Source organism: Liolophura sinensis, chromosome 12 (assembly GCF_032854445.1).
Source record: "Liolophura sinensis isolate JHLJ2023 chromosome 12, CUHK_Ljap_v2, whole genome shotgun sequence".
NCBI lineage: Eukaryota > Metazoa > Mollusca > Polyplacophora > Chitonida > Chitonidae > Liolophura > Liolophura sinensis.
In genome coordinates this window covers 9,134,047-9,148,293 of record NC_088306.1, presented here as the reverse complement: position 1 = coordinate 9,148,293, position 14,247 = coordinate 9,134,047, and the positions used below count along the sequence as shown (strand labels likewise).

The 14,247-nt window shown below is 38.8% G+C and overlaps 1 protein-coding gene across 1 annotated transcript in view; it reads right to left on the bottom strand.

Moving 5' to 3' along the window:
* Positions 1-1,599: 1,599 nt before the first annotated feature.
* LOC135479421 (WD repeat-containing protein 44-like) overlaps positions 1,600-14,247 on the bottom strand; it is a 29,899-nt gene continuing 17,251 nt past the window's right edge. Inside the window, 11 exon segments of the mRNA XM_064759248.1 lie at positions 1,600-2,592; positions 3,257-3,384; positions 4,580-4,695; positions 5,725-5,826; positions 7,453-7,644; positions 8,819-8,941; positions 9,913-10,029; positions 10,562-10,692; positions 12,869-12,959; positions 13,868-13,912; positions 14,143-14,223. Of these exon segments, the coding sequence (XP_064615318.1) occupies positions 2,408-2,592; positions 3,257-3,384; positions 4,580-4,695; positions 5,725-5,826; positions 7,453-7,644; positions 8,819-8,941; positions 9,913-10,029; positions 10,562-10,692; positions 12,869-12,959; positions 13,868-13,912; positions 14,143-14,223 (1,311 nt within the window). The 3' untranslated portion in view covers positions 1,600-2,407.

Genomic DNA, 14,247 nt, shown 5'->3' with positions numbered 1-14,247 from the left:
AGTATTTCAACTATATATCATGGCAACACCAAAAACCAGATAAGTTATTATGGTTTTCGACAAGAATATAGGAAAACATCTGACATGTCTGAAATCAAAATGAATAAAAGGCCGACATTTTCAATTACCGTTATATAAAGATCACAAGAAATTAAAAAATTATAAATTAAAACTCAAAAACCACAAACTAGAATGAAATCTCAGCACTGACCTGGCCAGATCGATTTGAGTTCACTATCCAGATTCTGATCACGTTTTGTTTAATTTGTTTAATTATTTGATGGGGCATAATGACTCTGCCCATGAATATTTCACTTGTAAGAACTACAACAGTGATGAAGTTTGTGGGCGGGGGAAACAGGACAGAACCACGTCTGGCCACGAGTTTTTAATACCCGACACACTCCATATTACAGCTTAACAAGACTTGGATGTAACCATGCCATCTCATATGTCACCTGTTTAAAAAACATGTTTCCATTGGTTAAAAAAAAAATGACAGGGAAACTTTTTTTTCATACCTGTAGTTGTATATACGTGTACTTACTGAAATATATGTACAGAAATTTTCACTTTCATAACACAAGAGAGACAATAAACTGTACGAGTGGAGAGCCACATACTAGACAACCTTTTAAACGTAAAGCTGACTTAAAAGCTTGGTTTGAATCTGCAACCTCAGAGGACAATTTGATTGGATGCAGCAGAAAGCTTTTATCCAATCAGGTGCTTTTAACCATGGCAGAATGAAAACAATACTTGTCCTCTTTTTGTGATTCCTATATCCAATAATTACAAATTAATGCAAATATAGAAATGTCTGTATAATATTTCAGGGTTGAAATGATCATAGTCTTTGCTTTTGAATCTGTGCTTCATGTTTTTGAAATGAACGTTAGTAGATGTGAGAAAAAACAAGATATGAATCAATATTTTAATAGATATCTTCCATATAAAATCTTTATTAAGCTCGTAGAAACATACATGCTTGGACTAGAAACAGTGGTATTCCTTATAAGAGATTAGCAAGGACAAGGTATTAAAAAAAAAAAAAGAAAAAAAAAAAAGCAACAATAAACACAATCTGTAACAAGACAGCAAAATTGATTATTCAATAATCAATAATCTGTCAGCTCATAAAAATAAACATCACTGGTGCTGGTAGAAATAAAGTTATAAATATTCCAACAACTATTTTTAACTATGCACACATAGATACACACACGCGCAAACAAGAATCAGATGCTGTACCTATGTACATATAACTGTACATCTGTTAATATCATAATCATGTTCAAAATGTTACAAATATTGATGACTTGTGCTGAAGGCCATGTTGGATCTCTAACAAAAGGATTTTATGACCTGGTGCACGCAGTGAAAGGTAGTTTGTAAGCAGAACATTAAACGGCATTTTAAAACAACCGTTCAATGGCACAAAAAACTGAATCTTTAAAAACCCGGCAGTTTGTTTCTCCCTGTCTTGCCAAGCTGGTGAGTCTCCCTGAGGCATGGACTACTATCATTGACTGACTACCAGTAATGCCTTCCTCCCTACAGAGAGTTTACTACTTCAAAACAACAGCTCTTGCGAGGCATCATCATACTCCATTTCCGAAAATGCGTCTGTAATTATTGAGAATGTACCGTACACCAGGAGCTCCAGCAGAGACAGTGGCAAATGCAAGCTGCTTGTTCATATTCCAACATGGCTGCTAGTGCAAATCGTTTACATGTATATACAACAACTTTAATCTAGCTGTCCCTTCAGTAACAAAATTCCAAAATTCAGTTTGTCTGGCAGGTGAAATGTTTCTAAATCTCAAATTCTCAATTGTAGCTTCAACAAAACATGAATTTTACAACATTCAGCAATGATTGTCAAAAAACTGCTGGCAATGAAACACACAGCATTCAAAGTAAAAAGTATTCCTCTGACCTCAACAAATTTTGGCAAACAATTCTTTGTAAAACAAAAATGCAAACTATTATAAAGATACTGAGCAATTTACAATTTTAATCCACTATTGAATGATACTGTAACTCTATGTTGGTCATTACTTTGACAGGTATACAGAAAACCCACTGACAGGTAAGAAAGAAAGAGAGATATTTTACACCAGAAGGCTTTCATGCAGAGATTTCATAGGCATCGAAGACTATATGTACAGGATTTCTGTCTGTCGTGTTGCAGTAATATACTGCATAATCATATAATGTAGATAATATACAGTTTGATCACCAGATCACCAATATATGACAACATCACTGAAAAATATACTACAAATCTTACAGGACAGCAGTTGAGTTAGAATTAAAGTAGTAAATATATCTTTAAAATATCTGATATCTTACTGAAGATGATTAAATATAATATTCAATTTAATTTACATACAATTTGATCATTTCATACATTGTGTGTTGGTGTGTTCTGGATAACTTTGATCGTTCCTGTGAAATCCACACTGACAATTATCTCCCCTGGGAAGCTCTCCTGCACCGTCTGCTGTTTGAAACCAGACACCTCACTGGTCGGACTAAACAGGCTGGGGTTGGGAGCAAAGATAGCAGCAGTCACCACAGCATTATGCACTGGAAATTAAATAAACTGGAGGTAATTACAACTTTTTTTCACGGGTACAAACTGTTTACATTTCAGTTTACTATATTTCGCCTAGATTTTTTAAGTTACATATTTTGTTTGACTCTTTTTGACAACTAACTAAGGTGATTCCGCCTTCTAAGGTCACTTCAGTATTTTCTTGTGAAGTTACATTAATTTCTCATCAGAAAAGCATTAGAGTTGGAATAAAATATATTACTTTAAGGCTATTATGTGCTTTGAAAGTGTGTTTTTACATACAGTATTTCTGATTTTGTTATTCAGTGCCATATTCAAGAATAGTTCACTTATATGATGGCAGCCACTTTCATGAGTGTTGGAAACTTTGGTGTTTCTGTTATAAAACCATCAATCTTTGGCAAGTCAATGACCAACTCTGCCACAATTGACGAATAGATATGCATACCACACTGATCTAAGGCCAGTGGTCTTTATAACGAATGTAACACATGCATTGTTGGTCAAGCTCAACAAACAGTGAGAGTCGCAGGAATTCACAATCTCAGAATCCACGCCTCATTGTTCCTTGCAAATGACACCAATTTCTGAATCACCTAAGAAAGGACAAGTCGGCATGAAAAGAAAAAAAAAACCAAAAAAACCCAGCATTGCTGTGTTGACAGAGTTACCTACCTTTGATGGCTTCCCAGAAGTCATTGCGGTCTCTCCGTGCTGAGGAGAACTTGTATAACTCGTGGTGTGCTTTCCAGATGTAGATGAAGTGATCTTCAGAACCACAGATGATGTATTTACTCTTGGGACTGGAAGATAAGCACAAGAGTCAGGAAACAATGTCATCTCTAACCCACTACACAGAGTATAACAGAAGAGGAGGTCAGTTTTATGAGTGGAGGAAATAAACCACTGACCTCTGGCAAGTGACTGATTACCTTTCTCACATGATGCACAGCAAATAGACACACAAGTGGAGTATAGTACTTCTTGTCTCCTCGACCCAATGAATAGTGAAAGCAGAGAATTCACTCACGTCCTGTCCACAGAGCCTAAAGAAACCTGGACAGACCCTGGAGGACACCCTAATGGTCTGGTGGAGAGTATACAAAACCCAGCAAAATCCAGTTGGATTCCCCAGGAAAAAAGACAGAGCCAGAAGGAAACAGACAGAGTGTGGGGGAAACCACGTCAACCAGAAAAAGTACTATAAAACGAAGACTATGGTTTTAAGAAAATAAACAAAAAAAAAAAATCACTTATGAGGCATTTTTTATATTTGTTAATATCTCCTCTATGTTATATTATTTTCCATATTAAATGGTTGGAAATATTTGGAAATGATGTCATCCTTAAACATACTGGGAATGTGTGACCAGCTTAGTGCCCCAAGCTCAAGCTCTCCCTCCAGAAAAGAACAGTTATCACTGCTGATGTCACCATACCCGGCTACTTAATTTCCAGACTGACCAATGGGGCCCTTGGAAAAATGTAACTTAAAGCCATTTATATGCCCCAAGAAAAAAGCAAGAAGCTTTCTTGTACTTCTATATGTTAGGGCCCATCATATACTCCACATCAAAAAATGAATACCGAGCAATTCATGTATCCTTTAACTGTAGAAACAGAAGCATGCAAGACCTGTCTTCATTGATTTTTTTATTTGACTGGTGTTTTACGCAGTACTCAAGAATATTTCATTTATACGACGGTGGCCAGCATTATGGTGTGAGCAAACTGAGCAAGGCCCGGTGGAAACCAACAACCATCCATAGGTTGCTGCCAGACCTTCCCATGTATGGCCTGAGAGGAAGTCAGCAGGTGGACTTGAACTCACAGTGACTGCATTGGTGAGTGGCTCCTTTGTCATTATGCTGCGCTAGCACGCTTACCAACTGAGCCACCTAAAATATGGTATACGACAATCGAGGCAGCAGCCAGTACTTTGGTATGACCCGACCTGGGTTTAATTCCGCGGCCTCCAGACTCTGAAGTGGTACTTACCTAAAGCTTGACTTGATTTGACTGCTGTTGTTAGTACAACCTTTATATTTACAGGTCAAGGTCAGGTCCCTCAGGTCATACAGGCGAATACGCGAGTCGTTTGAGGTCACTAGCACCTGGGAAACACAGACAACATGGCGTCAATGATAGATCATTCTGACTGGTGTTTGCATCAACACTGGTCCCATTTTAGGATTTATGTATTGATTTGATTGGTGTGTTAGGCCTTACCCAAGAATATTTCACTTATACAATCTGACGATGGTGGCCAGCATTATGGTAGGAGAAAACCACGATTTTAGGACAATAGTCACCAATGTAAGATGCAAATACTGCTGAAGAACAAGACAAAAATTGTTTCATGTAGTCACTATGTGTTTAGATAGTCATTGTGTTCATGTAGTCACTGTGTTCATGTAGTCACTATGTGTTCATGCAGTCACTATATGTTCATGAAGTCATTATGTTCATGCAGTCAGTGTTCAGATAGTCATTGTATTCATGTGGTTACTATGTGTTCAGATAGTCATTGTGTTCATGCAGTCACTATGTGTTCATGCAGTCATTATGTGTTCATGCAGTCACTATGTGTTCATGCAATCACTGTGTGTTCATGCAGTCACTGTGTTCATGCAGTCACTGTGTTCATGCAGTCACTATGTGTTCATGCAATCACTTTGTTCATGCAGTCACCATGGGTCCATGCAGTCACAATGTGTTCATGTTGTCACTATGAGTTCATGCAGTCACCATTTGTTCATGCAGTCACTGTCTTCATGCAGCAGCTATGTGTTCATGTAGTCACTAGTGTAAAATGTAAATCCTGCTGAAGAACTTAATAAAAAACTGCTTTATGCAGTCACTTTCTGTTCATGTAGTCAGTTATAATAATGATGTTGGAAGAACTTGACAAAAATTGTTTTGGAAGTCTACCTAAGACATTTTCATACAAAAACCTACAGGAAAAGTCACATGTGATCTTCCCACAAACACACACTGAGAAAACCTGTACTCGAAGCCCAGCAAGGAGATATTCATGATGCAAATTAACATTGGGAACAAATTCACAGAACTATACAAAAATTTCCATCAGAGATTTAAATACTAGCTTTCCTGTCTCAATGCCACTGTAAACCTGTACCTACCCTGTCCTCGCCTATCATTGGTTCGATGCCTGTAATTTTACGTCCCCGAGCATTCTTTCCTCGTGTAGATCGGACATGAATCTGAGTGTAGTACTTCAGTTGCTGAGAAAGAAAAAAATAAAAAAGATGGAACCAATCAAGGAATTTCAAAAGTATGCTAATAAATTAAGAATTGTCAATGGCACTCATACAAGCTTATCTTATTTTCAACTTCTCCTTAAGCCTGCCCAGCTTTCCAAAAAAACTTGTTTCAATTCAATATTTTAATGTCGAAATTTCTTATTTCTAATCTCCGTCACAGTTCTCCAAGAGCTTTAAATAGGATCACATGACATAAGCCATCCAATAGTAGTGTACGTATGGATTTTCCTTGTCTCCCAAGCATTTGGCACTCTGATAACTGATTTCGAAACTGTTTTAATGGAGAATGAAGCTGCATGTATCAGTTACTGATTAAGTAAAGAATGACGAGATAGCCGCTGATATTATAAATGTACTATACCTCCCGCTCATATGGTTAATATGCAAATCATTGTCCTTGTGATAAGTGGAAACGGGTTCTTTCTCAGGTACCCTGATTCTTCAACCTTCGCGCATATGAAAGAGCAACTTTCAGTGCAATTTACCCACATTTTTAATTTGCTTTTGGAGACAAAAATACATAAGTTGGATTGGCCAGTTTCGGAATTTTACGAAAAGTATAATTTTATCAGTCTACACACAATAATGCCTTCGGAATATGCCTGAATAAATAAACAATTATGTGAAAAGGTTGAGGAATTACAGTAATAGAAACAAGTCCAGCTTAGTTTGTTGATGACATTAGATGACATTGTAAGGCTTTTGATTTACTCAATGAGCGCAATTTAGATGTAAACCTGTTAAAATCTAGAGTGGGTATAATGTATTTACAGTCTTTTGCTCAGTTTCATTCAAGATAAGTCTTTCTGGAGTGAGTGAGTGCTTGGGGTTTAACGTCATACTTAATAATTTTTCAGTCATATGACGACGAAGGAATCCTTAGAGTGCATGTAATGTGCCTCCTTGTTGCAGGATGGATTTCCACCGCTCTTTTATCTAGTGCTGCTTCACTGAGACGGCTTATCGAAGGCAAGTAAGCCGCCCCGCCCGAGCCATTATACTGATACGGGTCAACCAGTCGTTGCACTATCCCCTTCATGCTGAACGCCAAGCGAGGAAGTTACAACTTCCTCTTTTAAAGTCTTAGGTGTGACTCGACCAAGGATTGATCCTGGATCTACCGGTCCTCAATGAGTGCAATTGAGATGTAAACGTGTTAAAATCTAGAGTGGGTATAATGTATTTACAGTCTTTTACTCAGTTTCATTCAAGATAAGTCTTTCTGGAGTAAGTGAGTGCTTGGGGTTCAACGTCATACTTAATAATTTTTCAGTCATATGACGACGAAGGAATCCTTAGAGTGCATGTAATGTGCCTCCTTGTTGCAGGATGGATTTCCACCGATCTTTTATCTAGTGCTGCTTCACTGAGACGGCTTATCGAAGGCAAGTAAGCCTCCCGGCCCGAGCCATTATACTGATACGGGTCAACCAGTCGTTGCACTATCCCCTTCATGTTGAAGGCCATGAGTTCTGGACATCTTTTAACGTCTTAGGTGTGATTCGGCCTTACTGGATAAATGGACCACTGAGTCTAAATAAAGTTGATTATCATGATGTATATTGTACATGTGTTCTCTATACTTACATCTGTGCTGTAGAAGATACACTTGCCGTCGTAGGTTCCCACCACAGCAAATTTGCCGTTCTGACAGAAATTGGCGGTGGTGATGAGGTTGGACGGCCCACTGACCTCGTTCCACAAGGTCACCTTCTTGTCCGGAATGTTCCACAGCCGAAGTTTGCCATCCAGCGAACCACTCAAAAAGTACCGATCATCCTGCGGTAAACAACCACAAAGGGAAACAAACCTGATCTCAATGAACGAATGAATGCTTGGGGTTTAACACTGTACTTAACAAATTTTCAGTCATGTGATGACAAGGAGTCATCAGGTCTGTGTACATATACTTTGTCTTCTTGTGGCCACCACTGAAGTATTATGCTGAAGACACCAGACATGACACCCCACCCAGTCAAATTATACTGACACTGGGCCAACCAGTCCCATTTCCTTGCTCTAACCTCACAGCGTGGCAGCAGCAAGTACCATATTATAAGTCAAAGTCCAGGTCTCTGAGCTTCAAGACAGATGATCTAACCTTTAGACCACCGAACTTGTCCAAACATTGACTTGAAGAACTGGTGTCAACAAATGTCCTACTGAGGAATACTTCACTTCTATAATCCTACAATTATTACAAAGGTTAAAGAAATCTTTTAACTGATCAACTGCCTAATTTTTCACTTGTATAATGGCTGTCAGTTTTAAGGGTGGAGAAAACCAAAGTGCCTGGGGTAAACCACTGACCTTTGACACTCTCCCATAAGGGACATACAGATACTGACACACAGGCTTGTAGAAACAGTTAGAGCAGGGAAATCAAAATCCTTGTCCAAGGCCAGAATTAAATCTGCCCTGTGTGTGCCTCACTGTTAGAAGTCACACACTGCAAATTTTCTGAGATAAGTCAATCCTTCTGCCATTGTATATGTAATCCAATCCAGTCCAATCGAATCGAATCGAATCGAATCGAATCGAATCGAATCGAATCGAATCCAACAATCCAATCCAATCCAATCCAACACTGGATACCTTAAATCTTCAACAAATTCAAATACACACATAGTGCATGTTTTGGCATATTAGAGGAGTGTTACCTGTTCTGGACAGGTTATTTTATTTATTTATTTATTTGATTGGTGTTTTACGTCATACTCATGAATATTTCACTACTACATCAGTCGCCAGAATTATGGTGGAAGGAAGCCAGGCAGAGCTTCTTTTAGCATATGGTTATATGCATGTGAGAGGCGGATTTCTTTTATTCATTTATTTATTTGAGTGGCGTTTTACATCGTGCTCAAAAATATTTCACTTGTATTACAGCGGTCAGCATTTTGGTGGCAGGAAACAAGTAGGATTTCTATCAGCAAATGTAAGTATTGCTCACACGAGGATGAAAGACAATGGCTGTGACAAAGTCGATGTGTTGAAATGTACACAAGCACTCTCGCCTGGAGATGTGCCAGAGTCGCACTGTCTTGTCCATCGAAGATGACAAAATAAAATAATTCTGCAACAAAAAGAATAAAAACATACTTGAGCATTTCATTGAACTTGCTGAGACTTGAGTCACAATTTAGTGATTGGATTCACTGTGGCAAAGGTTTGAGCAAGTGAGAGTCGGTTTTCATTTGTTAAGTCAGAGCTATTAAATGGGCGTTACAGTAATAAAAACATGGTAGTGAAAACCTTGAGTTTGATGTTTTAGGTGCACATGCTTTATTCTGTATACATCTGCAGTAGCTTACAGCATGTATAATTATATTAGGATGGACTAAACTTTATTTGTTGATTGGTGTTTTATGCCATACTCAAGAATATTTCACTTATATGACGGCGGCCAGCATTATGGTGGGCGGAAACCGGGCAGAGCCCAGGAGAAACCCACAACCATCTGCAGGTAGCTGGCAGACCTTCCCACGTACGACCGGAGAGGAAGCCAGCATGAGCTGGACTCGAACTCACAGCGAGGATGGACTTAACAGGGTTAACAAGCATTTCTTTAGATTCACAATCAAAACTAGTGGGATACATGTTGCCGGGAGCTCAAACTTAAGTACACATATTCATTACAATCTGTATGACGAATCGGAAGTCGAGGGTCATGTGACCACCCTTTCATGTCTAAAACAAAATGGTCGCCTAATGTTAAATCATTGGGGAAAAGGTCACTTTCTGCTATTGCTCTAGCGATGAGAAAAGCCTAGTTGTACAAAATAACATCACGAAAGCTCCGCAGAAGTACTCAGATCAACTGGAAAGCTGAAACTTATACAAATCCAATGAATACAAGATCACTGACAGCGATTCAAAACTAGGCATTTTCCTAGCCAAAAGGTTGGGAAGACAGTTTTCTTCACCCACGCCGTTTGTTACTAAGGAGATCACGTGGACTCTTGTTTCCAATCCGTTTTACAGAATGTAGGCAGACATAGAGATTGGCTTGGCTTTCCAGTCACACAGCACAAATTAACCCCTGACCTTTGACCAGGAGACATCGAGAAGGTCAGCAGAATGACCTCTGTAGGTACAGAATGGCTTCCTCACGAAAGGCACATGCACATGTTTGTCCTCTTCAAAGGATCCTCCCAGGGCCCCCTACAACATTCACAATTATATTTAGGTGTGCAAATTTAACAACCTTTTATTTTTGAAATTTTTTTTCTTATTTTTTTAAAATTCTAATTATACAAACATTATAACCATGATGTCATGATGCCTAACTTTAAGGACAGTAGCACTTAATGATAAGGCAGGGCATAAGAATCATGTATTTGAGGCCCATCTACATGAACACACAGCATGATATTACGTCTTTATTTGATTGATGTTCCATGCCATACTCAAAACTTTTTCACTTATATAAATGGCAGCCAATTTTACTGGCAGAAGAAACCAGCCGATATTAAAGCAAGCTTTCCTGTGTACACCATACAAAATATTAGCGGACGGCAAGCAATCTTCAGCAACCTTCATGGAAGACTACACCTACAATTACACACTATCAATTGTTTCTTGCCAACAAAACTCCACCATGGACGAGGAATCTTCAAAATTCCTTAAAAAGATATTGGGACTGAACCCAAGTATTGGGTGATCCACACACACACGCACATTTCTGAACACTGACCCATGACCCCTGACCCCTGACCCCAGACAAACTCACCCCTGTCCCATCCGTGAAGGAGTTGCTCTCTGAAGAATGCTGTGAGTTCAGACTCTCCACTGATGGAGCCGGAGATGGACACGGTGACACTTTCACTGGAAAACATAAACTACATCATACACACCGAAATTTTGTTTTATACGAAAATCTCAAAACACTTTTCTATGATCAATTTCTAATCACTGATTTGATTTAATGACAAACTGAACTTTTTTCAGATTCATAATGGAACATTTTACACACTTTGAATTTATTACTCATCATCACAATACTTATGTCTCAAGTCCTCAAAATAAGCACAGGCTGACTTCTTTACTCACCATCAAAATACTTATGTCTAAAGTCCTCAAAGTAAGCACAGGCTGACTTCATTACTCACCATCACAATACTTATGTCTCAAGTCCTCAAAGTATGCACAGGCTGACTTCATTACTCACCATCACAATACTTATGTCTCAAGTCCTCAAAGTATGCACAGGCTGACTTCATTACTCACCATCACAATACTTATGTCTCAAGTCCTCAAAGTAAGCACAGGCTGACTTCATTACTCACCATCACAATACTTATGTCTCAAGTCCTCAAAGTATGCACAGGCTGACTTCTTTACTCACCATCACAATACTTATGTCTCAAGTCCTCAAAATAAGCACAGGCTGACTTCATTACTCACCATCAAAATACTTATGTCTAAAGTCCTCAAAGTAAGCACAGGCTGACTTCATTACTCACCATCACAATACTTATGTCTCAAGTCCTCAAAGTATGCACAGGCTGACTTCATTACTCACCATCACAATACTTATGTCTCAAGTCCTCAAAGCAAGCACAGGCTGACTTCATTACTCACCATCACAATACTTATGTCTCAAGTCCTCAAAGCAAGCACAGGCTGACTTCATTACTCACCATCACAATACTTATGTCTCAAGTCCTCAAAGTAAGCACAGGCTGACTTCTTTACTCACCATCACAATACTTATGTCTCAAGTCCTCAAAGTAAGCACAGGCTGACTTCATTACTCACCATCACAATACTTATGTCTCAAGTCCTCAAAGTAAGCACAGGCTGACTTCTTTACTCACCATTACAATACTTATGTCTCAAGTCCTCAAAGTAAGCACAGGCTGACTTCATTACTCACCATCACAATGCTTATGTCTCAAGTCCTCAAAGTAAGCATAGGCTGACTTCATTACTCACCATTACAATACTTATGTCTCAATTCCTCAAAGCAAGCACAGGCTGACTTCATTACTCACCATAACAATACTTATGTCTCAAGTCCTCAAAGTAAAAACACAGGCTGACTTCATTACTCACCATCACAATACTTATGTCTCAAGTCCTCAAAGTAAGCACAGGCTGACTTCATTACTCACCATCAAAATACTTATGTCTCAAGTCCTCAAAGTATGCACAGGCTGACTTCATTACTCACCATCACAATACTTATGTCTCAAGTCCTCAAAGTAATCCCAGGCTGACTTCATTACTCACCATCACAATACTTATGTCTCAAGTCCTCAAAGTAAGCACAGGCTGACTTCATTACTCACCATTACAATACTTATGTCTAGAGTCCTCAAAGTAATCCCAGGCTGACTTCATTACTCACCATCACAATACTTATGTCTCAAGTCCTCAAAGTAAGCACAGGCTGACTTCATTACTCACCATCACAATACTTATGTCTCAAGTCCTCAAAGTAAGCACAGGCTGACTTCTTTACTCACCATCACAATACTTATGTCTCAAGTCCTCAAAGTAAGCACAGGCTGACTTCATTACTCACCATCACAATGCTTATGTCTCAAGTCCTCAAAGTAAGCATAGGCTGACTTCATTACTCACCATTACAATACTTATGTCTCAATTCCTCAAAGCAAGCACAGGCTGACTTCATTACTCACCATAACAATACTTATGTCTCAAGTCCTCAAAGTAAAAACACAGGCTGACTTCATTACTCACCATCACAATACTTATGTCTCAAGTCCTCAAAGTAAGCACAGGCTGACTTCATTACTCACCATCAAAATACTTATGTCTCAAGTCCTCAAAGTATGCACAGGCTGACTTCATTACTCACCATCACAATACTTATGTCTCAAGTCCTCAAAGTAATCCCAGGCTGACTTCATTACTCACCATCACAATACTTATGTCTCAAGTCCTCAAAGTAAGCACAGGCTGACTTCATTACTCACCATTACAATACTTATGTCTAGAGTCCTCAAAGTAATCCCAGGCTGACTTCATTACTCACCATCACAATACTTATGTCTCAAGTCCTCAAAGTAAGCACAGGCTGACTTCAGCACCCAGATCCTCAGAATGTTGTCTTGACCTCCAGTAGCCTGCAAAGTACAATGTATATGGTATCAGAAACACTTCCTCAAGCCAGAGTTTATCGACTAGTTTATTTTGGGTTGTTTTCATTTCATTTTCACAAATTCCAGTCCATTGACTCAAAATATGCATAAAATGGAGGGGTTATCAAAATATAAAAAATATGCCTACATAATACCAAAGTGCCACCCCCAATTATTAAAGTACAATGCTGAAGACACCAGATATAATGTGTTATACTGACAATGGGCCAATCTGACCTGTGTGTATGAATGCTCCGGGTTTTATGACACACTTAACAATTTGTCAGTCATATGACCACGAGTGTGTGTACATATACTGTGCCTTGAGTGAACTGTAGTCTTCTACCTGGATACACGGATACATCAGCCTTCATATCACAGTAAATTTATAGAGACAAAGACAAACTGCAAAACCTACAAACTCTTGGTGGACAGTGAGACATAAATGTGTGTATACTGAAAATTTGTCAGACGAGTAAGGATCTATCAAGTTGCTCTTCCATCCGCAGGTTGCTGGCAGACCTTCCCACTTACAGCTGGAAAAGGAAGCCAGCATGAGCTGGACTTGAACTCACAGCGACCGCATTGGTCAGAGACTCCTTGGTCATTTCGCTCTGCTAGTGTGCTAACCCACAGAGACAATGTTACTATTAAAAATGAAGACTAAATCTACTGTGATGAGGAAAACCAATAATGCCTAATGTACATGTAGGTTTGCAGAAGTTTTATATACTTTGGTATAAAGGAAAGTCTCAATATGAAAATAATGTTAGTTGGGTTTTCACTGGTGCAATTGTTCTTGAAATGAAAAAGATTCAAGAACAAAAAAGTGTGATTGTTAAAAATGGTTAAGAAAATACAGGAAAACAGTTAATAATAGAAGAAAAACCTACCAAGAGCCTTCCACATGGTGAAAACTTCATTGTCCACACAGCTCCCTGTGGAAAGAAAAGTAGACAGATGAGATGTTGATCAACCACCTCAATAATGTCAACAGATTAGATATCATGAACACATTCGTCAGACTGTCAATAATGCTGAGCTGTTTCCCCAATATCTAAGGCTCTACGTCTATAATTGATAATAATGCCTCTTAAACCCAGTACTACCCCACAAAAATTGTTCTCCCTGCATGCAAGTCTCATGTGTCTGAGTTATTAAACCATACCGTGTGCTCGCCTCCTAAATCCTGCAGTATCCTGAACTGTTGGAAATCGTAAGGACCTTTGTTGTGGCTGCAGGCTTTAAACTGAAACAACAAAAGCACGCAATC